The following is a 27,610-nucleotide window of genomic DNA, read 5'->3' on the forward strand; positions in this document are numbered from 1 at the left end:
ATGAAGGGCTTTTGCCCAAAACGCCGATTTTGCTGCTCGTCGGATGCTGCCCGAATTGCTGTGCTCTTCCAGCACCACTGATCCAGAATCTGGTTTCCAGCATCTGCAGTCATTGTTTTTACCTCACTTCTGCAATAGTCGAACTCTGGAGTTCTCCCTGGCTCCACGGCTGAGCGTCATCTTTTTATTCTTTTCCTTATCTCTTTCAAAATGTCTGTCTCTTCCCCACTGGCTCAAGCTCAGACACATATCACATCCCTTTACCTTAACAGCCCTGGCCCAGGGACCTAGGTAGCAATATATGTCATTACTCCTTGTCAAATAGGTTTTTGCATTACTTCATTTGCCTTGCTTTGCACAGAATTTGGTTAGTACAAACTGGTTTCAACTGGCTCAGACCATTAGACCACTACTTGGACTGAGGCAAATGTAGTTCACAGTATTTTTCTGTAGTGTGTCGGCAGCTTGTGTCCCCCTCTCTCTTTTCCTGCAGACGGTGTCTAACGTGCTATTTCCTCAGAGTGAGTGACCTCCTTTCAAAAATCTTTGTAGAGCAGAGCACCAACTCCTGTGGCAGGCTGGAATGGTATCCAGGAGATGATGCAAGAATTAGGAGAAGCAGCAAGGATTCCAAGACATCATATTTCAATGACATTTGAAATTAACAATGCGAGTGAGTACTGATTGCCACTGACTGGTGCTGTGGTGCAAAGTGCAAAACGTGTGTGCAATTTAGCAATTTACTTAAAGTTACCATTTTTAAGTCTGAAATCTCTTTGATATGACCATTAGATCATAAGATATATTAGCAGAATCAGGCCATTCAGCCCATTGAATCTGCTCTTCCATTCAATCATGGCAGATAAGTCAACCAAATTAAGGCCACTGCTGCGCAACAAGTGAGATTAACCAATTAAGTAATAGACTGGTTGGGACCAAAAGGTTTGTTTCCACGCTGTATGACTGATTTAAGCAGTTATGCAAACCAGTTAAGAGACTGATCTGAACCCCAATAGAATAAATAAGGCAAGTTAATGGAATGGAATGCTCTTATGCAGCATAGAAAGAGTTGAGAGAGGCGAAGGAGATGCTTTTATTTTACCCCCCACCCTACCCTTTTTATTTCTCTATCTTCAACCTCAAGCTGACAAGGGATTGAAAAACTGCATGAAATGGGTGAGTTTTTAAAGCATTCAAGGCTGAACACCATAGGAGAAAGAGGACTGCAGATGCTGGAGATCAGAGCTGAAAAAATGTGTTGCTGGAAAAGTGCCAGTCAGGCAGCATCCAAGGAGCAGGAGAAGCGACTTTTCGGGCATAAGCCCTTCTTCCTGAAGAAGGTCTTATGCTCGAAACATCGATTCTCCTGCTTCTTGGATGCTGCCTGACCTGCTGCGCTTTTCCTGAACACCATAGGGAAAGCATTAATTCATGAAATGGGAAATGGAGCAAGTATGAGATGAGCAGGAACCTTGGTAAGTAAAATCAGGTGAGTAATTATACTATTCATTGTATAAAGCAAAATCTGGTCTTCAGTTTAAGACTGTAGAATGTTTAAGGAATTGGTAAGGTCCCTGGTATACACTAATGTTCTTTATACTGGAGGAAGTAAACAAAAAAGTGTAATTTAAGGGGAGGTAGTGGTAATGGCATTAGACTAGTAATACAGAACTGTGTCTGTCCAATATATGACTCCAGATTTACAATGTGCCTGACTAGTTCATAATCAACCTGTATAACTTTCTAGCCAGGAATCCACTTCAAGGGCAATGAGGGATGAACAACAATTGTTGGCTTTATCACTTATGCACACATTCTATGAAAGAAACTTTAACACATCATGAAACCACACTGCTGCATTGCTATACTGAGCCCTACCCTTTCCCTAGATACCCTCTTCCTGGTAATCTATTTGCAGAATCTCTTTGGATTTTCCTTAACCTTTATCTGCCAATGCTGTCTCATATCCTGTCTTTGCCTTCCTGATTTCTCTCAAGAATGTCCCTACACTTTATATTCATTTAAGAGATTCAATTGAATGAAAATTGCCCATATCGGAGAAGATTTTATTCTTAAGAATATCTATTTTTATTCATCCATTATTTCTAATCTTACCAGCCTTACCCTTCGCTCTAACAGGAACAAAATATCTCTGGTCATCACATTCTTGAACACCTCCCACTTGTCAGACATCTTTTTACCTGAGAGCAGTCTACACCAATTAATTTTTAAAAAGTTTTTGTATCACCACATTAAAATTTGCCTTACTCTAATTAAAAACTTGAACTTTTTCCAAAGGTTTATCCTTTTCCATAACCATTTTGAAACTAACAGAATTATGATTGCTAGACTCAAAGTGCTCCTCAGTCACCTGCCCTGACTTATTGCCCAAAGGTCTGGTTTGCTCCTTCTCTAGTAGGTGCATTCATATATTGATAAAGAAAATACTCCTGAACACTTGACAAATTCTTCACCATCCAAATCTTTAACACTATGGTAGTCTCACTACGGCTGGAAAATTAAAATCCCCATTATAAACCTTATTATGCTTACTCATATCTGAGATCTCCTGGCACATTTGTTTCTCAATTTCTCTTACTATTGAGGAACCTATATTACAATCCCACCATAAGGATCATCAAGGGAATTGACTTTATCTGGGTTCTCACTGACCTACCATCAAACACATGCTCCAAAGGACATGGTGAGTTAACAGAACAATAAACAGTAACCTCAAGTAAAACAGAGGTGTGGATGATTTGGGAATTTTAGTTGTGAATTGCAAAGCTTCTTTGAGGATTCAGTTTACAAACTGATTGCTGGCAAATGGGGAACAAATACACTAACTCCATTGGGTAGAAACTGTATATTTTGCTTGGGTTCCAGGTGGAAAAAGCTAAATCAGCCATCATGCACTACAAACCCAATGGCTCACACAATTACCTGGACTAGAACCCTCACAGGGAGGCAGTGAGGACCACAGATGCTGGAGATCAGGGTCAAAAAGTGTGGTGCAGAAAAAGCACAGCTGGTCAGGCAGCAACTGAGGAGCAGGAGGGAAGGTTTTGAGCATATGCTATTCATCAGGAATGTGGGTGGGGTTGGGGGCAGGGGATGGGTTGGATGTAGGTAGCTGGGAATGTGACAGGTTGATGAAGATGGTGATAGGTTGGGGCAGATAGGTGGGAAGGAAGATCAACAGGTAGGTCAATTCAAGAAGGTGATGCCAAGTTGGAGGGTTGGATCTGGGATAGGGGTGGGGTGGGATCAGGAACCAGTTGAAATCCACATTGATCCTGTGTGGTTGCAGGGTCCCAAGTTGGAAGAGGAGGTGCTCTTCCTTCAGGCATTGGGTGGCTAGAATCTGGTGTTGGAGGCGGCCCAGGACTTGCATGCCCTTGCTGGAGTGGGAGGGAGAGTTGAAGTCTTCGACACAGGGCAGTGGGGTTATTTAGTGCACGTGTCCCAGAGATGTTCAATGAAATAATCTGAAAGTTGGTGTCCTGTCTCCCCAGTGGAGAGGAGACCACAATAGACACAGTAGATGACGTGTGAGGATGTGCAGGAAAATCTCTACTGGATTTGGAAGGATCATTTGGGGCCTTGGATAGAGTGAGGGGGGAGGTGTGGGTGCAGGTTTTATATCTCTTGCAGTGGCAAGTAAAGGTGCTAGGAGTGGAGGTGGGTTGGTGGGGGGCAAAGTCCTAACATGTCAGTAGAGGAGGGAATGGTCAGGGGATGTGCTGGGGACTAATCAGGAGATGTTAGTGGTTCAGTAGGTATCCTGGAATAAAATTGCTATTCCTCATACCTATCAGTATCATCCCCTTCCTCAAATAGGGTCAGTGTGCCAGACATAGGCTTGCAATACCAAGTAGAATGCAAGTTCATTTTTACAACATTGTTGCTTTAATCCTTTAAATACTCAACCTTAATGGCCTTACGCTGTTTGTTTTTCATCTTCCCATTCACACAACTATGAACATCTCCCAGCCTTTGGGAGTTCCATCTGCTGTGCATACCTCTATCCCCTGAACACATGCATAATTCCTTCAACTGAATTCCTTCGGTAAGGTATCTTTTCATTTAATATCAGCTTTATCCTTCCATTCTTAAATCAATGAATTAATGCAGCCAAGCTCCAAAGTAACTATGAGGCAATGAGACAGGTCACAATGTTTAAACATAAAACCAGTCGATCCTGCCAATTAATTCTGACTGATATTCAGGGCTAATACAATTGGTTTTAAAAAGTAACTAATAATTACCCATAATTGAGTGGTGCAAACATTTTAAGACCTGTTTAAAATAAATATAAACTAGAAATTCATTTCTTAAATCCAAATTTTAAAATGTAAATTGTATAGTTTCCAATGCAAATCCATTTATAATTACCTGGTTCTAGTCCCTTAATTTAAATCCCAGACAGGTTCCTTAAGCGGTCCTGACCAATCATTGCTCATTTACAATGTTATAGGCTGTGAAATAACTGCAGCTGTGTTAAAAGGTCTTGTCTACTCAAATGGTAACAAAATACTTCGAATCACAAATAATGGCTGAATCCAAAGACACATTAACAGTAGGATATCTGTTCCATGATTTTTCAAAACAATGTTGAACTGAATCTTCAATTGTCTGAGGGAGGGAAATTGATACAGAATAAAGTAATGACTGGCACTCCATAATCACCAATAAAATGAGATAAAACAGTTTTAAAATTAAGTGGAAACAAACCAGTCTGAAACAAATTAAATCTGCAAGTATCATTTTCTGAAAATAATACTGTTGGTTTGGAATATTTTGGATTTACCTTTATGCTTCCAGTTTTACAATAGTTAACTAAATTATCTAAAGTTCATGTAATTCCTCCAATCAATGAGTCTGAGGTGATTTTCCTTAATGTTTGGTTTAGATTATTATTAAAATTAAGCAGACACCTGTTCTCATCCTGGAACAAAATGATTCTGCACCCGAGGCCAGAATTTATAATGCTACTGCTTATACTTCCTTTAGTCAATTCTTTCATTAGTCCAACATGTAGGGGTAAAATTGATCTTTGGCAGGAGTATGAAACTATTGGGAATTCGAGAGCAGGTTTATGCTGATGTCAAATTGTAATGTTGTCTTTTCCCATATTGAATTGATTCAAATTTAAATAAGATTGGCTTTCATGAGAGCATAAAATGTGGCTAGTTAGAAATTGACAGTAGGGTCTATAAGAAGGGTGGGTTAATATTGAATTTCATAAATCAGATGGTTCCTTAACTTTGAGAAAATCATAAATTCCCAAAATACAAATCAAATTCAAAACAGTCCTGGATCACGAGCTCTAGGGAACAAAACAAACATTCAATCACCAACAAGCAAATGTGCATCCAAACCAGACCACAAAGGGTTAACCTTTCTGCAAGCTGCAGAGAATCAGCACTGAGTCATGAACATTTTCCAATTTTGTTCCTATCTCAGTTTTTAGCTTTTGTTTATTCCTTGCTTGTAAGGGTATCGAGGCATTCACATTCCAGAACAGTCAAAGTTAGGATATCGACCGGTGACGGCAGGATGATGATATCCCCTACCTTACTCTTGATTTGAACATATTTACCACAGTGCTTCTGTGTTTTCCTCGATAGCAACCAGACACAGGCCACCCTGCTCAGCGAGACTAAGATTTACTTGTCCCCGGGAGCAGTCCTTTTGCATTTAGAGTTCAGCGATCCCATTATTCTGAAAGCAAATAAACAAGCAAAGAACAAACAATAAAGCAAACAACAAAACCATAGACAAACCAGGACAAACTGAGACAGGCAACAAATATTGGGATCCCTGTAAGTCTCTCAAGGCAGACGCCGCCGAATTAGTCACAAAGTCCGGCGCGGTCTCCTTCAACACAACCTTGCCTCAACATCTCCCAGCCTCCGTAACCACAAGGGAACCCAGCTCCCTTCTCGCGCTTGTTGGCTCAGAGGAAGAACGGCAGGTCAGGCAGCATCCAAGAAGTAGGAGAATTGATGTTTCGGGCCTTCCTGAAGAAGAGCTCATGCCCGAAACATCGATTCTCCTGCTCCTTCGATGCTGCCTGACTTGCTGCGCTTTTCCAGCAACACATTTTCAGCTCTGATCTGCAGTCCGCACTTTCTCCCTCAGGGGAAGAACGGCCACATAAGAGTGATTATATAGGCCATAACTGATTAACAATTAGCAAACTGTTAATTGCAGGATAATTAGCAAGCTAGGCACCTTGCCCAGTCATTAGCTTCAGTCACGTAATGTCTGGACAGCGTCGGTTAGTTTTTTTTTTCTTCTGTTTTCTTTTTCCCCCACACTACCACCTAAGTGCGGTAGTGCTTATTTTATCCCCAGAACCCATGGTGTGTGTGTGTGCGCAGGTGTGAGACACACTGAAAGACAAAGTGCACGAATCTTTATTCAATTTCCACCACCAGGAAGATAGGAAAACACCCGGGTGGCCAGTGACAAGCACTGCCCTTCACATCAAGGGACAGTGCTGTGTGATCAAAACAGTGAAGGGGAGGGTAGGGACTAAATCAAAATAGAATTGGAGGGAGAAATGATGCACTCCACTCCCTGCGGCGCCCACCTCTCCCTGAACAACTCCTGGGTGTTGGTGGACACCGCGTGCTCCTTCTCCAAGGACACCCGGGCTCTAACGTAACCGCGGAAGAGGGGCAGGCAGTCGGCCCTAACGACCCCCTCCACGGCCCGCTGCCTGGACCTGTTGATGGCCAGTTTGGCCAGGCCCAGGAGCAGACCCACGAGGAGGTCTTCAGACCTGCCCTCCTTCCTCCGTACCGGGTGCCCAAAGATCAGGAGCGTGGGACTGAAGTGCAGCCAAAAACAGAGGAGAAGGTTTTTCAGGAAATCAAAAAGGGAGTGCAAACGCCCACACCCCATATACACGTGGTCCACGGACTCCACAGCGCCACAGAACAAGCAGTTGGGCTGGGAGTCCGTGAACCACCGCAATCTGCGGTTGCAGGGGACTGCTGCGTGCAGCACCCTCCACCCCAGATCCCCGAGAGAAAGGGGGAGGACTCCCGCGTAGAGAGCCCTCCACTGGGGATCCCCACCGCCCGGTGGCAAATCAGCGTCGGTTAGTAGCTGATAAGCAGGCGTTTGTCGACAAATAGGTCCTTGCAAAGAGAAGAATAGCTCCATCCAAAGAGAATAATTTATCAGGTATCAGTACAGTTGCAAGGCCAACTGTCTTAGCCGGGCAAAGGAAAACACAGGCTTTTAGCAAGCAGGCACGAAGATGAGATTCAAAATGGTTTCCAGGCTTTTAATATGTGACAAAATGGCTGCCACAATCTAACAATTTCCCACACTCGTGCACAAATTGAACTAATGCTGTGGCCATCTATTTGCATTGCAAACCATCCAGCCAGCCAGCTGAGCTAACAATATCCTTCAGCGTGGTGCCGGAAAAGCGCAGCAGGTCGGGCAGCATCCGAGAAGCTGGAGAATCGCCGTTTTGGGTAAAAGCCCTTCATCAGGAATCTGCCCAAAACTTCAATTCAGGTTTGGGCTTTTGCCCAAAATGTCGATTCTCCTGCTCCTCTGATGCTGCCTGACTTGCTGTGCTTTTCCAGCACCACACTCTTGACCCTAAGCTGCAGTCCTCACTTTCGACTAACAACGTCCTTTACCTATTGTAGGTCCAATTATGACCTCGCTGCTTTGAACTGAGTCAATCAAATTTCATTTACTCATTGTCCCTATCATTTTTTACCCCTTCCCTGCCATTAACCATTCCTTTGTCTAACTTTCCTTCTCTCCCTTTGGACTTGGTCGGCTCATTTCCCGTCATCAGCTTTCGTACAGTTTCTTCCTCGGTACTCAGTTCTGAAAGAAAGGTCACTGGACTCAAAACATCAATTCTGCTTCTCCACATACACGCTGCCAAGACCTGCTGAGTTTTTCCAACAATTTCTGTTTTTAATCAGCTATTTCGTCTGTTTTTCCCAGGCTGCCACCAGTGAACGTGTGCATGAAGGTGACGAGAATGTAGTGCGAGGTAACTGGTCCTCGAAGACTGACTACTTGCTCTCAGTGATCGGTTCTGCTGTGGGTTTGGGCAATGTATGGAGATTCCCGTACCTGGCTTACAGAAATGGAGGAGGTATTGTCACGAAATCCAAAATACAGGAGAGAAAAGCACAAAGAGAACAAGTAAATGGCGTAAAAAATCACATTCAAAGAACCAGAGAGCATTTTAATCTGCAGTCACCAACAGTTATACCAGCCGCCCTTATTCCACTTTTGTATGGTGTTCAAGTTTCAATTATAAAAACAATATGTCTGCAATTTAACAAAAACATACAATCACAAATAGGCACCACAAAAATAACTGACCCATTTGACAAGGTGGAAGTTGCTGCTGACTTCAAGACATGCAAATAGTGACTGGTAGATTACTTTAGTGTCTCAGGTGGTGTCAGTTGTGATTACTTTTGGAGACTGTGGAGAGCACACAGGAAGAGAACTGAGGACAGCATCTCAGAAAGGGCTTCAATTTCAAACTTGTTGCTCCAGTGACCTTCTTGGGAACTTTATTTGAACTCCTTTGTGTTTAACAGCAGTTCAATAAATTTGAGAGGATAGCTGAGATCCTACATTGTGGATGAAAGTGTTGTTTCCTATCGAAATGATAATGTTTATGCACTTAACACTGCTATTCAACTAATGATCTTCCATATGACTGATGTTCATGTCAAATTATGGATCTCACAAAGAATCAGAGAATCCCGACAGTGCATATAGAGGCTATTCGGCCCATCATCTCTGCACTGTTTATTCCTGTATCCCTGCGTTTCCCATGGCCTATCCACTTGGTCTGCACATCCCTGAAGACTAGAGACAATTCAGCATGGTAAAAACAATGACTGCAGATGCTGGAAAGCAGATTCTGGATCAGTGGTGCTGGAAGAGCACAGCAATTCAGGCAGCATCCGAGGACAGGCAAAATCGACGTTTCGGGCAAAAGCCCTTCATCAGGAATAAAGGCAGAGAGCCTGAAGCGTGGAGAGATAAGCTAGAGGAGGGTGGGGGTGGGGAGAGAGTGGCATAGAGTACAATAGGTCAGTGGGGAAGGAGATGAAGGTGATAGGTCAGGGAGGAGAGGGTGGAGTGGATAGGTGGAAAAGGAGCTGGGCAGGTCGGACAAGTCCGGACAGGTCAGGGGATCGAGTTTCTGGAGGTTAGAAGCTAGGATGAGGTGGGGGAAAGGGAAATGACGAAACTGTTGAAATCCACATTGATGCCCTGGGGTTGAAGTGTTCCGAGGCGGAAGATGAGGCGTTCTTCCTCCAGGCGTCTGGTGGTGAGGGAGCGGCGGTGGAGGAGGCCCAGCACCTCCATATCCTCGGCAGAGTGGGAGGGGGAGTTGAAATGTTGAGCCACTGGGCGATTTGGTTGATTGGTGCGGGTGTCTCGGAGATGTTCCCTAAAGCGCTCTGCTAGGAGGCGCCCAGTCTCCCCAATGTAGAGGAGACCGCATCGGGAGCAACGGATACAATAGATGATATTAGTGGATGTGCAGGTAAAACTTTGATGGATGTGGAAAGCTCCTTTGGGGCCTTGGATAGAGGTAAGGGAGGAGGTGTGGGCGCAGGTTTTACAGTTCCTGCGGTGGCAGGGGAAAGTGCCAGGATGGGAGGGTGGGTCGTAGGGGGGCGTGGACCTGACCAGGTAGTCACGGAGGGAACGGTCTTTGCGGAAGGCGGAGAGGGGTGGGGAGGGAAATATATCCCTGGTGGTGGGGTCTGTTTGGAGGTGGCGGAAATGTCGGCGGATGATTTGGTTTATGCGAAGGTTGGTAGGGTGGAAGGTGAGCACCAGGGGCGTTCTGTCCTTGTTGCGGTTGGAGGGGTTGGGTCTGAGGGCGGAGGTGCGGGATGTGGATGAGATGCGTTGGAGGGCATCTTTAACCACGTGGGAAGGGAAATTGCGGTCTCTAAAGAAGGAGGCCATCTGGTGTGTTCTATGGTGGAACCGCTTCTCCTGGGAGCAGATACGGCGGAGGCGGAGGAATTGGGAATACGGGATGGCATTTTTGCAAGAGGGTGGGAAGAGGTGTAATCCAGGTAGCTGTGGTGGGAAGATTCAGCATGGCCAGTCGACCTAAACTGCAGACCTTCAGACTGAGAGGAAACCAGAGCACCCAGCGGGAACTCATGCAGACGTGGGGAGAAGCTGTAACCTCCCCACAGTGTGAACAGCCCGGATGGTGCCGCTCTCTAAACTGGGAATCCCGGTGTGAATAGTTGATAGGCAGAAGGATTTCAGCCGCTATCTCTGTAACTTTCCAATGGGGGTAGGGCAGTCACGGCCAGATTTGACTATGGGAGAGCCGTCACTGGGAGTAGTTGATGGACAGGATCGGGGTAGTTTATATAATGAGGAGGATGTTGATTGAGGGAGTGTATAAACCATCGCCCCCTTCCCACCGGTATTTACAGATGTACTCCAACAACACAAGCCGCACCACGTGACTGTCGTTCGTGGGCTCTCGCGCGCTCCAATTCGAACTCCTGACCGTTGGACACCAGCTGCTGCGGAGCGCGAACGCACGTCAGAACTACAACTCCCATGAGGCGTCGCAGACAACCAAGCTGCTGGACAGTTCTGCGCAAGCGCGGGGTGTCCAACGTTAGCATGGGTAATGTAGTCTAAACAGGGTGGGATGCGAGGAGTCAAAGTGTTAAGGTGCAGAGTCAGACTTAACTGTTGTTGAGGACTGAAAGGCGCAGGAAAATGGTGTTTTTGATGTTATGAACAGAAGGGAATAAGAATGAGGGGAGCAGATAGTGAGAATGCCCAGAGGCGGAGGTTGCTAACCGTTGTGAAGTAGCGATTGTACCCATTGCTCAGAGCAAAATAAACAAGATACAGGCTTGTGGGCAAATGGAAGAAAACTGGAGAGGGCAAACAGGACAGCACTTATATAGTTCATGGTAGGGCCCTGCAGAGTGCTGCCGAGCAGAGACAGAGGGATGCAGGTTCACAGTTCCTTCAAAGTAGAATCGCAGGTAGACAGGTTTGTGAAGGAGGCGTTTGGTACCCTTACCCTCATTGGTCAGCACATTGAATATAAGAGTAGGGATGTACTTTAATAGCTCTCCAAGACATTGGTCAAGCCACTTTAGTGTAGTCTAATGATGATCATTGTTGATCATCAGGATAAACTCATCTGGACATTGGTGAGACCTCTTATGTAATGCTGTACTAAATCCAATTCTGGTCACCATTCTATCGGAAAGTCATTTGTTAAATTTGAGAGGATGCAGAAATGTCCGGGGACTGGAGGATTTGATCAATTGGGAGAGGCTGAATAGGCTGGACAAAGTTAACAATCACACAACACCAGGTTATAGTCCAACAGGTTTATTTGGAAGCACTATCTTTTGAAGTGCTGCTTCTTCATCAGGTGAGTGTGAAGCGGGACCATAAGTGACAGAATTTACAACAAAAGATTACAATGATACATTGAACAAACCTAGATTAAGTCTTTCATCTTTTAGAATGGGTTTGCTGTTTTCAGTTCTTTATGATGCAAATCCCAGAACTTCTTTTAAGTCACATTCTTCAGATAACGAGCTTTTATAACAAAAGGTGACATCTCCGCTCAGGTATTGCTTTAAAGGTGTGAGTTGGTCTGTATCCCAATCTTGAGTCAGACTGGTTCTATTTCCAAAATGAAATAAAAAAAAATACATGGATTGACTGCCTGCAATGACTGCTTGCTAGTTCTGCATTTTTGAGCAAAATAGAATGTGTCTGCAAATATAATTCTGCAAATTCAAATTCAACCCAATAACTTATGTGTGTGCATGCAGGAGAGAGAGAGAGTATGCATGCGTGTGTGAGTGCACGTGAGAAGGGTGTGTATTTGTGTATGTGTAAACTTGGTAAAGTGTGAGTGTGATGGGGTATAAGCCTGTGAGAAGATGAGTGGAGGGGGGGGGTGTATGTGTGTGTGTGTGTATGAGAGAGAGCTTGTGTATGAGAGGTGGTCTGTGTAAGTGTGTGAGTATATAAGAATGTGTGTGAGAGAGAATGTATAGTGCTGTGGGGTCACCTGTAGTGTGACATGGACCCAAGGTCCCTGTTGAGGCCATCCTCATGGGTACCGAACTTGGCTATGAGCCTCTGCTCAACCACTTTGAATTGTTGCCTGTCCCGAAGTCCATCTTAGAGGATGGTCACCCAAAGGTCTGAGGCCGTATGTCCCTGACCACTGAAGTGTTCCCCGACTTGGAGGGAATGTCCCTGCCTGGTGATTGCTGTGCGGTGTCCATTCGTCCATTGTCGTAGTGTCGGCTTTACCTTGCCAATCTACCATGCCTTGGGGCATCCTTGCCTGCAACATTTAAGATAGACAATGTAGGCTGAGTTACATGAGTGCCTGACGCGTACATGGTGGGTGGTGTCCCCTTGTGTAATGGTGGTATCTGTGTCGACACTCTGGCAATCAATGCAGGGTCAATCCATGTAATGTTTGAAAAAATTCCACTTTGGAAATAGAACCAGTCTGACTCAAGACTGGTATACAGACAGACTCTAACCTTACATCTTTAAGGCATTGTCTGAACTGAGTTGTCACCTTTTGTTATAAAACCTTAAGTCATCTGGAAAATGTGACTGAAAAGAAGTTCTGGGATTTGCATATTAAAGAACCAAAACCAGCAAACCCATTCTAAAAGATGAAAAACTTAACAATCTAGGTTTGTTCAATATATCATCATTGTATCACTGTAATCTTTTGCTAGAAATTCTGTGTCTCTTGGTCCAGTTTCACAGCCATCTGATGAAGAAGCAGCACTGTGAAAGGTAGTGATTCCAAATAAACCTGTTGGACTATGACCTGGTGTTGTGTGACTTTTAACTTTGTCTACCCAGGTCCAACACCGGCTCCTCCAAATCATGAATAGGCTGGGGCATTTTTCCCTAGATTATAGGAGCTTGGGGTGACCTTAGAATGGTTTCTAAAATCATGAGGAGCATGGATAGGGTGTATATAGAACATTACATAGCATACTGTGGCACATTTGCATCCTTTTGGCTGTGCAGTACTCCCTACTGTGACAGGAGAAAGTGAGGTCTGCAGATGCTGGAGATCAGAGCTGGAAATGTGTTGCTGGAAAAGCGCAGCAGGTCAGGCAGCATCCAGGGAACAGGAGAATCGACGTTTCGGGCATAAGCCCTTCTTCAGGAATGAGGAAAGTTTGTCCAGCAGGCTAAGATAAAAGGGAAGGAGGAGGGACTTGGGGTAGGGGCGTCGGAAATGTGATAGGTGGAAAGAGGTCAAGGTGAGGGTGATAGGTGGAAAGAGGTCAAGGTGAGGGTGATAGGTCAGACTGGGGTGGGGGCGGAGAGGTCGGGAAGAAGATTGCAGGTTAGGAAGGCGGTGCTGAATTCGATGGATTTGACTGAGACAGGCACCCTGTCTCAGTCAAATCCATCAAATTCAGCACCGCCTTCCTAACCTGCAATCTTCTTCCCGACCTCTCCGCCCCACCCCAGTCTGACCTATCACCCTCACCTTGACCTCTTTCCACCTATCACATTTCCGACGCCCCTACCCCAAGTCCCTCCTCCCTACCTTTTATCTTAGCCTGCTGGACAAACTTTCCTCATTCCTGAAGAAGGGCTTATGCCCGAAACGTCGATTCTCCTGTTCCCTGGATGCTGCCTGACCTGCTGCGCTTTTCCAGCAACACATTTCCAGCTCCCTACTGTGACAAGATGCCTGCCTCCCTTCTCCACACTAACAAGCAATGCAACCCATGGAGGCTTGTGAGCTGAGAAAACAATTTAAGCTACACAGGAGTGGTACCCTATCTGTCAGTACTGAAGTCAGTGAGTATGCACTGAGAGAGCAATGTAAAGGAGACTGAGGCCATTTTCGAAGGATGGGGATGTCTATAACTAAAGGTCATAGGTTTAAAGGTAGTGGGGAAAGATTTAACGGAATCAAGGGGCAATGTTTTCACACACACGATGGTGCGTGTATGGAATGAGCTGCCAGAGGAAGTGGTGGAGGCTGATACAATTACAACATTTGAAAGGCAACTTGTATATCAGTTCCATGAAGAGGAAGGGTTTAGAAGGGTATGGGCCAAATGCTAGTTAATGGGACTAGATCAGATTGGGATGTCTGGTCTGCAGCGTCTATTTCTAAACTGTATGACTCAATGACTCTACGCTAACCACCGAGCCATTCTACCACTCCAGTCTGACGTCAGACACTCAAATCGTGTAGATGTTTGAAGATACCATGCATGGCCATCTGTAGTTTCTTCTTGTGAGACTCAGCAGTTTGCACCAGTCAAGCTTTTGCCACTTGTGAAGGAATATAACGTTAGGCTGGGAGGCAATATCTGAAAGCCAGGCAGTAAAAGCTTGCACATGAGGGTGAAGAGTTCAGTGGTGTAAAGCATGCTTGCGAAGGTGTTTGGTTGGTGGCTTTTATTCATTGATTAATTTGGTGCAGGAACTTCCTGGTGGAAGAGTTTGAAGTGAGTGTGATACTGGTGAATGATTGATGTGTGTTAAGGTGGGGAAATCTGTGTTCATTGAAGAATAGCCTCACAATCTCGCTGTATCCATGTAGATGAGGTCAATGTCACCTCGTCCCTATCTCCTCTTTCCAGTTTCTGTCCGTTCCTCTTTCCAAGACAGGAAATGATATACAGAGGTAACATTCCTGAAGAAGGGCTTATGCCCGAAATGTCGATTCTCCTACTCCTTTGATGCTGCCTGACCCGCTGCACTTTTCCAGCAACACATTTTTAAGCTCTGATCTCCAGCATCTGCAGTCCTCACTTTCTCCCAGAGGTAACATTGTGGCTCTCCAAAGGCCTGGATGAAATGGAGAATGTGGTGTATCACCCCAAACTTGGAGAATCTCTCTGACAGTCCTGCAAAGATTGCCCTCCTTACAGGTAGCCTTGTCTTATGGTGTCACACTGTTTTGCTACATTCACGATTCTTTTCCCTGGTCCATAAGCATGACAGAAACAGCTCTCTTGAGGAAAATGGAATCAATGTAAGAAGTATTATTGGGCAGCACTGGTTGTACTTTCACTCCAAGCTCCAACCCAATAATGAGGCCCTTTCCAACCTCTTGACTGTTGGATTGGCGTATTTTCCTTCTGACAGTCAGTTTGAAACTGCTAAGTACAATTAGTAAAGCAAATAAATAAAAGCAAAATACCGCGCATGTGTGAAACAAATAGAGAATGCTGGAGAAATCAGCTGGTGTGGCTGACCAAAGATTTTAGGAGCAACACTGTTTTGTAGATCCCTGAATGTTGATTGTATCTTTTTTTGTATTCAGATCCTGCGTACAATCTACAATCAGCAGCCACACTCTTCTGTCAACAACATTTCATTCCTGTGTTAATACGAAATGAACTATTAGTTGTGAAACCTGGTGACGTTAATATTTTACTTACCCTTTTTCTATATTTTGCAGGTGCTTTCCTTATTCCCTACATTCTGATGCTGGCAGTCACTGGGATGCCAATGTTTTTCTTAGAAACTTCCTTTGGGCAGTTTGCCAGCCTTGGACCGGGTGCAGTGTGGAAAGCCGTGCCCATGTTACAGGGTTAGTGTTCACTGAACAATCTTGATTTGGCGAGAGTTTAAATGAGCAATTGTGTTTTCCTGAAGAAGGGCTCATGCCCGAAACGTCAATTCTCCTGCTCCTTGGATGCTGCCTGACCTGCTGCGCTTTTCCAGCAACACATTTTCAGCAATTGTGTTTTATACTCCTGAATATACTTGCTATATTTCCTTCACCAGATGTTTGTGTCAGGTCCCCTTCAAGAGATATTGTTTGCAACCAAAACAGAGAGTGGAATATACCCTTTCACTGTTTCAAATTCATTTTCTGAAACGGTGGTAGCGACAGGAACTGATACAACATTTAAAAACTATATCGATGATCACTTGAAACACCAAAGGATAGAAGGCTAAGTGCTGGGAAATGGGATGAGAGTAGATCAGTTCTTGATAACTGGTACAGATACAATAGGTTGAAGAGCATCTTCCTATGCTGTAACACTGTATGACTTGATGTCTTTAATTGAGTTAGACCGAGTGGAACTGCTAGAGAGATCAGATTGTTGACTCCTGAATTTGACAGAACCTATTTATAAACATGATATTATGGGTGATACTGCTGGCATCTGCAATAACCTCTGAAACTTGAGTGAGTGAATTAGTGAAGACACTTTCCAGTATAATTATCTTGAGATTTTAATGGATCAGGGAAACCCCCTTGTAATCCAAACTGGTGAAAGACCTTTGTTTGCTGCTCCACGTTCATAATGTAAGAATGTTTGTGTACTATTTTCAAACAGATAGCCTTGCAATGAGATTTAAGTACAAGAACAGTTTCCTGCAATAATTCCGTGTCCCTTGATATATTGACATCAATCAGTTTCAGCCTTAGGCAAGCTCAACTATTGAGTTTACGTTGTCATTTGGGGCAAAGATTTCTAAATATTCACCGCCCCTATTTCAATTGATTGATTGATGAAATTCCAAAACATCACAATCCAAAATGACCCACCTTTTATTCTAATATCAGAAAACTCCTTCCTGCATCTACCATGGCAGTCTCTGCAAGAACTTTTTATGATGGCATTAGATCACCTTTCATGTTTCTAAACCACACCTGCAAATTTGGAAATATGATATTTAACCCTGACTGAAGAAGAATCATATTGAATTCAAAATGTTAACTCTTTCATTTTGCATGGATTCTGTCAGGTCTGCTGAGTTTCTAGAGTGTTCTGTCTGTTTGTTTCAGATTCCCAGCATCTGTAGTATTTTGTTTTACTTCAAATCATTCCAATAGATTATGAATAGCTGGGGCCTAAACACTGACCCCTGTGGAACCACACTAGTTGAAGCTTACCAATTTAAAATTGAATCAGTTGTTCTTACACTCTTTCATGTCCATTAATCAGTTCTCAATCCATTCTAATATATCCCTCCCCCAACTCCCATGAGCTCTAATGTTTTACACTACCCTGCAGTGTGGAACCTTTTTGAAAACATTCTGAAAACCTAAACCAACAATATCAATTTGTTCTTTCTTAATATATTATTTAGATCCTTAAATTTCCACATGTTTGTCAAAAATGATTTTCCTTTCCTACATCCATTGGACTCTTCCAAATCCAATCATTATTTTTGAAGTGGGCTGAAATTGTGTCTGCTTCTAATGGATTCACATTTGCTTTTGCTACTCTTTTCCTTTTTACACGTATATAAGAACTTTTACAGTCTGCTTTTATATTTCTCACTCGTTTAGTTTCATTATCTTGGTCTCTGGATTAACACTTCAGCAACATTATCACCAGGCTTCACAGGATGTACATGTATTTGGAAAGGCAAGGACTGATTAGGGATAGTCAACATGGCTTTATGTGTGAGAAATCTTGTCTTACAAACTTGATTGAGTTTTTTGGAGAAGTAACAAAGAGAATTGATGAGGGCAGAGTGATCTATATGGACTTCAGTAAGGTGTTCGACAAGGTTCACAATGGGAGACTGATTAGCAAGGTTAGATCTCACGGAATACAGGGAAAACTAACCATTTGGATACAGAATTGGCTCAAAGGTAGAAGACAGAAGGTGGTTGGGCTGGGTTGTTTTTCAGACTGGAGGCCTGTGACCAGTGGAGTGCCATAAGGATCAGTGCTAGATCCTCTACTTTTTGTCATTTACATAAATGATTTGGATGCGAGCATAAGAGGTATAGTTAGTAAGTTTGCAGATGACACCAAAATTGGAGGTGTAGTAGACAGCGAAGAGGGATACCTCAGATTACAACAGGATCTTGACCAAATTGGCCAATGGGCCAAGAAGTGGCAGATAGAGTTTAATTCAGATAAATGCAAGGTGCTGCATTTTGGGAAATCAAAACTTATACATTTAATGGTAAGTTCCTAGGGAGTGTTGCTGAACAAAGAGACCTTGGAGTGCAGGTTCATAACTCCTTGAAAGTGGAGTCGCAGATAGATAGGATAGTGAAGTTTGGCATGCTTTCTTTTATTGGTCAGAGTATTAAGTACATGAATTGGGAGGTCATGTTGCGGCTGTACAGGACATTGGTTAGGCCAGTGTTGGAATATTGCGTGCAATTCTGGTCTCCTTCCTATTGGAAAGATTTTGTGAAAGTTGAAAGGATTCAGAAAAGATTTACAAGGATGTTGCCAGGGTTGGAGGATTTGAGCTACAGGGAGAGACTGAACAGGCTGGGGCTGTTTTCCCTGGAGCGTCGGAGGCTGAGGGGTGACCTTATAGAGGTTTACAAAATTATGAGGGGCATGGATAGGATAAATAGACAGTCTTTTCCCTGGGTTCGGGGAGTCCAGAATTAGAGGGCATAGATTTAGGGCGAGAGGGGAAAGATATAAAAGAGACCTAAGGGGCAACTTTTTCACAAGGATGGTACATGTATGGAATGAGCTGCCAGAGGAAGTGGTGGAGGCTGGTACAATTGCAACATTTCAGAGGCTTTTGGATGGGTATATGAATAAGAAGGGTTTGGAGGGATATGGGCCGGGTGCTGACAGGTGGGACAAGATTGGGTTGGGATATCTGGTCGGCATAGACGGGTTGGACCGAAGGGTCTGTTTCCATGCTGTACATCTCAATGACTCTGTGTGCAGTCCTCACTTTTGCATAGTTGATTTTAACCTTACTGCGAATCATCTTGCAAGGATGCCGACCTTGAAGAAGTTCCCCTCCTCTCTCAACAAGAATCTCAGTGAGTCTCTCTCTCACTGCAACCCCCAGGTACTCTTTGCTGCCTTCTCCCCAGCCCCACCCCCCTCTCATTTATCTCTCCACCCTGCAGGCTCCCTGCCTTCAGTCCTGATGAAGGACTTTTGCCCAAAACGTCGATTTTCTTGCTCCAAAGTTGACTTGTCTACCAGATAATTCTGTGTGGAGGAATGAAGTGCCCTTATTCAAAAAGGGCTGTTAAGAAAAGCCTGGGAACTATAGACCAGTAAGCCTAATATGTGTGGTAGGTAAGTTGCTAGAGAAGATTCTAAGGGATAAGGTGTACATGCATTTGGAAAGACAGGGTTTGTTTAGGAATAGTCAGCATGGCTTTGTGAGATCATGCCTCACAAATTTGTTAGCACTCTTTGATGAAGTGACCAGGAAGGTTGATGAGGGCAGGGCGGTAGACATAGTCGATATGGACTTCAGTAAGGCCTTTGATAAGCTTCCACATGATAGGCTGCTCTGGAAAGTTAGATTGCATGTAATCCGGTGGGAGTTCGCAAACTGAATACACAATTGGTTTGTTGGTAGGAAGCAGAGGGTAATAGTGGGAGTATGCTTGTCGGACTGGAGGCTATGACTAATGCAGTGCTTCAGAGGTTGGTGCTGGGCCTATTACTGTTTGTTATCTATATCAATGATTTGGACGAGAATGTACAAAGCTTGATTAGTAACTTTGCCCATGACACTAAAATAGGTGGTATAATGGACAGTGAGGAATGTTATCATAAATTGCAGCAGGACCTTGATCAGCTGGAGAAGTGGGGCAAGAAATGGCAGGTGGAGTTTAATATAGATAAGTGAGGTCATGCATTTTGGAAAGTCAAATTAAAGTAGGAGTTTCATGGTGAATGCTAAGTCCGTAAGGAGTGTAGTGGAACAGAGGGATCTTGGAGTTCAGGGGTTCACAGTTCACTGAAAGTGGAGTCACAGGTAGATAGGGCAGTGAAGAAGGCTTTTGGCACACTGGCCTTCATCAGTCAGGGCATTGAGTATAGAAATTGGGAAGTTATATTGTAGATATGCAGGGCATTGGTGAGGCCATGCTTGGAGCTTTGTGTTCAGTCTTGGTCACCTTGTTCTCGGAAAGATGTTATTAAACTGGAAAGAGTGCTTTAGAAATTTACAAGGATGTTGCTTGGACTCAATGATCTGAGTTATAGGGAGAGGTTGGACAAGCTAGGACTTTTTCTTTAGAGTGTAGGAGACTGAGGGAAGATCTTACAGAGTATATAAGATGGTGAGAGACATAGATAGGGTGAATGCACTCAGTCTTTTCCCCAGGGTTGGGGAATCGAGGACCAAAGTGCATCAGTTTAAGGTTAGAGGGGAAAGAATAAAAGGGAATAAAACTGGGGCAACTTTTTTATACAGAGGGTGGTATGCATACGGAATGGGCTGCCAGTGGAAGTGGATATATTAAAAACATTTAAAAGGTATTTGGACAAATACATGGATAGGAAAGGGTGAGAAGGATATGGGCCAAGTGCTTGGTAAATGGGGTCAAATCGATGTATTTGCTGATGGAGTTTCGGTTTGAATGCCAGGCCTCTAGGAATTCCCATGGATGTCTTTATTTAGCCTGTCCCAGGATGGATGTATTATCCTGGTTGAACTGGTGTCCCTTTTCATCTGTTTGTAAGGATACTAGTGATAGTTGGTCATGTCTTTTGATGGCTACTTGGTGCTCGTGTATCCTGTGACTAGTTTCCTGCCCACATCTGTCTGATGTAGTGTTTGTTGCAGTTATTGCAGGGCATTTTGTAGATGGACATTTTGGTCAGAATGGAGCAGTTTGGGCCAAAGGGCCTGTTTCTGTGCTGTAGGGCTCAATGACTCTAATTAATTTCAAAGCAGTTTCAAATCTAATCTCATGCTTCTTGTTCAATTTCAAGGTGTGGACATAAATTTCGTTGTATTTGCAGCATTTGACTGCATTTCATATACCTGCATCCTCGCCTACAGTCTGTACTACCTGTTTGCATCCTTCCAATCACCATTGCCGTGGGCAGAGTGCTTCAGTTGGTGGGGAGCAGATGAAACATGCAGCAGGACTCCCAAAGGTACAGTGCTCAATTCTGTTGGGGCAAGTAAAGACACTGATTGCTCATTCTATCAATCTGAATGAGTGAGAGAAATGGACAATAGTTTCTTGGCCATACAGCAGAACATCTTGCATAGATGTCAATAGCAAGAATATTATGAATGAGTCACTGGACTTCCAAGGATAATCAATGATAACTTCTTTTTTGAATACAGGATCAGCGTTTATGAAAATAATAATTTCTGTTACAGGTAATTTAGTACACTTTGCACTATAAATATACATTATATCAGAACAGGCAATTGTAAATTGTCTGAATTCTGAACTGAATTTCAACTTTTCCATTAACTTCATTATGTTAAAATTGCTGACTAATAATGTTCTGACGGCAGTTTTCAGGCAGGGAATTGTACTACACAACTTGTCTGTGCCCAGTTGCATTGAGATGCGAGCTTCTTGCTGCCTGCTCATCAATATGGTCGCCAGGATCACATGGGGTTTATGACGCAGGAATAGACCATTCGCCAATTGAAATTTTGCAATTCAGCAGGGGAGAGTGAGAGCTGTGCAAGAGATGTATAAGTGTTGGGTGGTCTGATATTTGTTCCCCTCATACGAAGACGGCATTTTTTGCTCTTGAATACAAGGCTGGCCTGCTCCTTCTGATGGACACTGCTCTGTGATGGCACTGTACAGCTATGATGGTCATGGGCAACACATGATTGGCTGGCTATGCCCTATTGGAGTCAAAACGTATGGGGTTGGAAAAGCCAAATTCCCTTCATTTGGAATGGGGCTTATGTCCGAAACATTGACTCTCATGCTCCTCAGATGCTGCCTAACCTGTTGTGCTTTTGCAGCACCACACGTTTTGACTCTGACTCTCCAGCATCCTCACTTTCTTCCATGCCCTGTTGGGTCAGTGGAAGAACAAAGATTCTGCATACACCATTTAACAATTAATTCCTGAGGCATTTTCGAGTCCAGGTAGCAAAGCTGCAGAATACCAGCAGAGTCAAGTCTTGCCAGAATCTATCCCTGACCTCTCTCCCCGCCTCACGCTCTCTGTTTCACTTCTCTGCATCCAATAGGCACATTTTTATTTCATCTAATTGCTTCAGATTTATATCCCCACAGAAACATTTAAAATCTATTTTCATGTCTGTCTTGCTAGCTGACTCTCATTTTCAGTTTTCTTTCCTTATCCTTTACTGAAGTCTACAATACCCCAAACTCAGCTCACTACCTTTTTAGGGCAACATTATAAGATTTTAACTTGCATTGAATGTTGTCTTTATATGTCTTTTTCACCACAGTTGGACTACATTTTCTGTGCAGTGTTTTTGCCTTAAACGAATTTATATTCAGTGCAGATTTTGCATTAATTTATATTCATCACAGGTTGTCCTGAAATTCTGGTCCTGCATGCTTACCATCTAAACTTTTAATTGAGCTTCCCAGTCTATCGTAGTCTACCTGTCCGCTATTTAGATACAATGCCCGAGATGTGACCATCACTGAGTGTGAAAGCATTTCATTGTTAAACTACTTCATATGACAGTCAGTCAGTCAGTCAGTCAGTCTTCCTGAGAAACTTTTTTTTTCTATCAGGGTGTTAATTAGCCCTTTCTCATACAGAATACTCGATCCAAACTTACCTCCTAATTGATTCTTGGACATACTGAATAGATTCCCTACAGCGTGGAAACAGGCCCTTCGGCCCAACAGGCCCACACCAACCCTCTGAAGAGTATCCCACCCAGACTCATTTCCCAGCATTTACCCCTGATTAATGTACCGAACACAATGGACAATTTAGCATGGCCAATTTACCTGAACTGCACATCTTTTGGAATGTGAGAGGAAACCGGAGCACCCAGAGGAAACCCACGCAGACACGGGGAGAATGTGTGTGTGGAGTTTGCACAATCACCCAAGTCTGGCGCTGTGAAGCAGCAGTGCTAACCACTGAGCCACCGTGCCTCCCCCCGTGGATCTAGAAAACCAACCTGCAAACATTCCCTGTACTTATCCTGCACACTGTTACTGCTATTAATATTTGCCCAGTCTAAATGAAGACTAAATTTGCCAATGATCAATGATTACCCTAATTACATGGAGCACAAGTCTCCTGACATTCACTCTGCCCCACATGGCAGCTACTGTTGGGGGTTGTGTAATAATGTACGCAAGTGCTTTCTCCCCCCTGATTTTTCTTAGATCCACCCAAACTGATTCTAGTTCTTGATTTCCTGAGGTTAGGTTCTTTCTCTCTACTGTCATTATCCCAAAGTTTTGTTGTTACTGTGGTATTGATACAATTTTAAGTTATAGAGTCATAAAGTCATACAGAATGGAAATGGACCCTTTGGTCCAACTAGTCCATGCTGACCATGTTCCCAAAGTGAACTAGTCCCACTTGCCTATCTGGCCCACATTCCTCCAATTCTTTCCTATTCAAGTATTTATCCAAATGTCTTTTAAATGTTGTAACTGTGTCTGCATCCATTCCTTCCTCTGGCATTTCATTTCACATACAAACCACTCTCAGTTAAAAATGTTGCCCCTCATGTCCTTTTTGAATCTTTCTCTTCTCATCTTTTAAAAATATGCCCAGACATTTTGAACTCCTCCACACCAGGGAAGAGACCATTGCTATTCACCCTAACCATGTCCCTCATGATTTTATAAACCTCAGTAAGGTCACCTCTCAACCTCCTACATTCCAGAAAACAAGTCGCAGTCCACCCAGCGTATCTTTATAATGCAATTCTGGCAACATCATGTTCAATCTTTTCTGAACTAATGACGTCAGCAATAATATTTGTTGCTAGATCATAATTTTAATTTTTACTCATAACTCCTCTAGTTTGTCCCAAATGCATTTAGAGTCATAGAGATGTACAGCATGGAAACTGACCCTTCGGTCCAACCTGTCCATGCCGACCAGATATCCGAATCCAATCTAGTCCGACCTGCCAGCACCCGGCCCGGATCCCTTCAAACTCTTCCTATTCATATACCCATCCAAATGCCTCTTAAATGTTGTAATTGTACCAGCCTCCACCACATCCTCTGGTAGCTCATTCCATACATGTACCACCCTCTGCGTGAAAAAGTTGCCCCTTAGGTCTCTTTTATATCTTTCCTTAACTTATGCCCTGTAGTTCTGGACTGCCCAACCCCAGGAAAAACACTTTGTCTATTTATCCTATCCATGTCCCTCATAATTTTGTAAACCTCTATAAGGTTGTCCCTCAGCCTCTGACGCTCCAGGGAAAACAGCCCCAGCCTGTTCAGCCTCTCCCTATAGCTCAAATCCTCCAACCCTGGCAACATCCTTGTAAATCTTTTCTGAACCCTTTCAAGTTTCACAACATCTTTCCAATAGGAAGGAGACCAGAATTGCATGCATTATTCCAACAGTGGCCTAACCAATGTCCTGTACAGCCGCAACATGACCTCCCAACTCCAGGCATCCTCGGATGTTGCCTGGCCTGCTGTGTTTTTCCAGCACCACATTTTTCAACTCTGGTACTCCAGCATCTGCAGTCCTCACTTTCTCCTCCCAACTCCTGTACTCAATACTCTGACCAAGAAAGGAAAGCATAGCAAACTCCTTCTTCACTAACCTATCTACCTGCGACTCCACTTTCGAATAGCTATGAACCTGGACTCCAAGGTCTCTTTGTTCAGCAACACTCCCTAGGACCCCACCATTAAGTGTATAAGTCCTGCTAAGATTTGCTTTCCCAAAATGCAGCATCTCGCATTTATCTGAATTAAACTCCACCTGCAACTTCTCGGCCCATTGGTCCATCTGGTCCAGATCCTGTTGTAATCAGGTAACCCTCTTCGCTGTCCACTACACTTTCAATTTTGGTGTCATCTGCAAACTTACTAACTGTACCTCTTATGCTCTCATCCAAATCATTTATATAAATGACAAAATGTAGAGGATCCAGCACCGATCCTTGTGGCACTCCATTGGTCACAGGCCTCCAATCTGAAAAACAACCCTCCACCACCACCCTCTGTCTTCTATCTTTGAGCCAGTTCTGTATCCAAATGGCTAGTTCTCCCTGTATTCCATGAGATCTAACCTTGCTAACCAGTCTCCCATGGGGAACCTTGTCGAACGCCTTACTGAAGTCCATATAGATCACGTCTACTGCTCTGCCCTCATCAAACCTCTTTGTTACTTTTTCAAAAAAACTCAATCAAGTTTGTGAGACATGATTTCCCACGCCCAAAGCCATGTTGACTACCCCTAATCAGTCCTTGCCTTTCCAAATACATGTACATCCTGTCCCTCAGGATTCCCTCCAACAACTTGCCCACCACCGAGGTCAGGCTCACCGGTCTATCGTTCCCTGGCTTGTCTTTACCGCCCTTCTTAAACAGTGGCATCACATTTGCCAACCTCCAGTCTTCCGGCACCTCACCTGTGACTATATATGATACAAATATCTCAGCAAGAGGCCCAGCAATTACTTCTCTAACTTCCCACAGAGTTCTCGGGTACACCTGATCAGGTCCTGGGGATTTATCCACCTTTATCCATTTCAAGACATCCAGCTCTTCCTCCTCTGTAATCTGGACATTTTGCAAGATGTCACCATCTATTTCCCTAAGGTCTGTATCTTCCATATCCTTTACCACAGTAAATACTGATGCAAAATATTCATTTAGTATCTCCCCCATTTTCTGTGGCTCCACACAAAGGCCGCCTTGCTGATCTTTGAGGGGCCCTATTCTCTCCCTAGTTACCCTCTTGTCCATAATATATTTGTAAAAACCTTTTGGATTCTCCTTAATTCTATTTGCCAAAGCTATCTCATGTTCCTGTTTTGCCCTCCTGATTTCCCTCTTAAGTATACTCCTTCTCCTTCCATTATACTCTCCTAAGGATTCACTCGATCTATCCTGTTTATACCTGACATATGCTTCCTTCTTTTTCTTAACCAAACCCTCAATTTCTTTAGTCATCCAGCCTTCCCTTTCACCCTGACAGGAATATACTTTCTCTGGATTCTTGTTACATTGTTTCTGAAGGCTTCCCATTTTCCAGCCGTCCCTTTACCTGTGAACATCTGCCTCCAATCAGCTTTTGAAAGTTCTTGCCTAATACCGTCAAAATTGGCCTTTCTCCAACTTAGAACTTCAACTTTTAGATCTGGTGTATCCTTTTCCATCACTATTTTAAAGCAATTAGAATTATGGTCGCTCGTCCCAAAGTGCCCTGAACTGGTGCTTTTATCAAAAAGTTCTTTCGGACACCACATTCGTCACTAATGCCCTGTCTTTTCCAATCTTTTCCAAATACAAACATTTCAGTTTCATTCAAAACACTGCTGCATCTCAATGTCTTGGCACTTCCTTTAGTACCTTTGTATTTTCTGAAGCTCCTATTCTGTCCTGCTGCCATCGTCCAACACAACTCGTGTTTGGTTCATGTTCTATCCTGTGAATCAGAAAGTAGAAGAAGAAAAGAGGTTTACCAAACAGGGAGAAGAAATAGATGAAAATTTGTAAAACTGTAATTGCTGTTTATGGAATCATGTGATACCGATGAGATTTATGCTGTGTGCTCAGCGGTCTGATTATTTTTCTCGATTGTCATTATCCCAGAGTTTTGTTCTTACTATGGTATTGATGCAATTATGAGTTATAGAGTCATATAGCCTGAAAACAGATCCTTCGGTCCGACAGTCCGTACCAACAACGTTCCCAAACTAATATGCTTCCGCTTGCCTATGTTTGGCCGAGATCCCTCCAAACCTTTCCTATTCATGTACTTACCCAACTGTCTTTTAAATGTTGTAACTGACCTGCATGCACCACTTCCTCTGGCAGTTCATTCATCCGTGATTGCCCCTTATTTTGAAATCTTTCTCCTTACATTAAAACTATGCGCCCTAGTTTTGGACTCACCCATCCTCGGAAAAGACCTCTCCTGATAAATGTTTTCTGAACTAATGATATTGGTAACATTATTTGTTATTAGGTTGTATATAAATTTGATTTATACTCCTTGATCTAAGTTATCCTAAATGCTTCTTGTATTTGAATTCATGCTTTTAGCAAGCACCTCTTCCTACTTTTTTCTGGCACCACATTAGTCACTAATGCCCTTTCTTTTCCTGTTCTTTCCAAATGCACACATTTCATTTAATTCCAAAACACTGCTCTATATCAAAGCCTTGCATTTCTGTTGTTGCTTTTGATTTTTCTGAAACCTTCCACCTCCAAGTCGGTCGGTCTGCTCTCATTGTCCAATCAGAGTGTCTGGTTCAAGTTCATTCTCAAGAACCAGACAGTAGAGGAAACAAGATTTATCAAATAGGGGAAGAAAAAGAAGGAAAATGGCAAAACTGTAGTTGCTGTTCATGGGACGATGTGATGCCAATGAGGTTTGTGCACACTGATCATGTGTGCTCAGAGCTTCATTCAATAATCTCTCTTTCTGTGTAAGTTCTTCAGCACTGAGTCCTCATTGGAAATACATTGAAGTCCTGTGGTATACGCTTGTCCATGTTCTTGTCAATTCTGAGATCTTCTGTGATAGATCAACAGTTATTGAAGTCATGCTTAATAACTGAATGCAATATTACCGGTGACAAGCAGTTCAAAATCCATGAAATTGACCATTACAAACAGAGTGACCCCCTGAGCTGGGCTGCTGTGTGAGTGGAGCGTTCAGACTATACCTCTGTGTTCTGATCTGTCTGTAACCTT

General features: G+C 43.5%; 1 protein-coding gene and 1 pseudogene across 2 annotated transcripts in view; one reads left to right on the top strand and one right to left on the bottom strand.

Annotated features, from left to right (window-relative positions):
* The window catches only part of LOC148148841 (sodium- and chloride-dependent neutral and basic amino acid transporter B(0+)-like), a 430,083-nt pseudogene that overhangs the window by 309,053 nt on the left and 93,420 nt on the right, over window positions 1–27,610 (bottom strand). The gene's annotated exons all lie outside the window — the stretch shown is intronic.
* Window positions 480–27,562, top strand: LOC148148844 (sodium- and chloride-dependent neutral and basic amino acid transporter B(0+)-like). The gene is made up of 6 exons (XM_087992295.1): window positions 480–673; window positions 7,987–8,140; window positions 15,497–15,628; window positions 20,724–20,891; window positions 21,088–21,123; window positions 27,441–27,562. The coding sequence occupies exons 1-6, from the start codon at window positions 668–670 to the stop codon at window positions 27,560–27,562; spliced, it is 618 nt and encodes a 205-aa protein (XP_087848421.1). The 5' UTR covers window positions 480–667.

Source organism: Chiloscyllium plagiosum, unplaced genomic scaffold, assembly GCF_037043375.1.
Source record: "Chiloscyllium plagiosum isolate Xiang-an unplaced genomic scaffold, Cpla_swu_hap1 HiC_scaffold_11, whole genome shotgun sequence".
NCBI lineage: Eukaryota > Metazoa > Chordata > Chondrichthyes > Orectolobiformes > Hemiscylliidae > Chiloscyllium > Chiloscyllium plagiosum.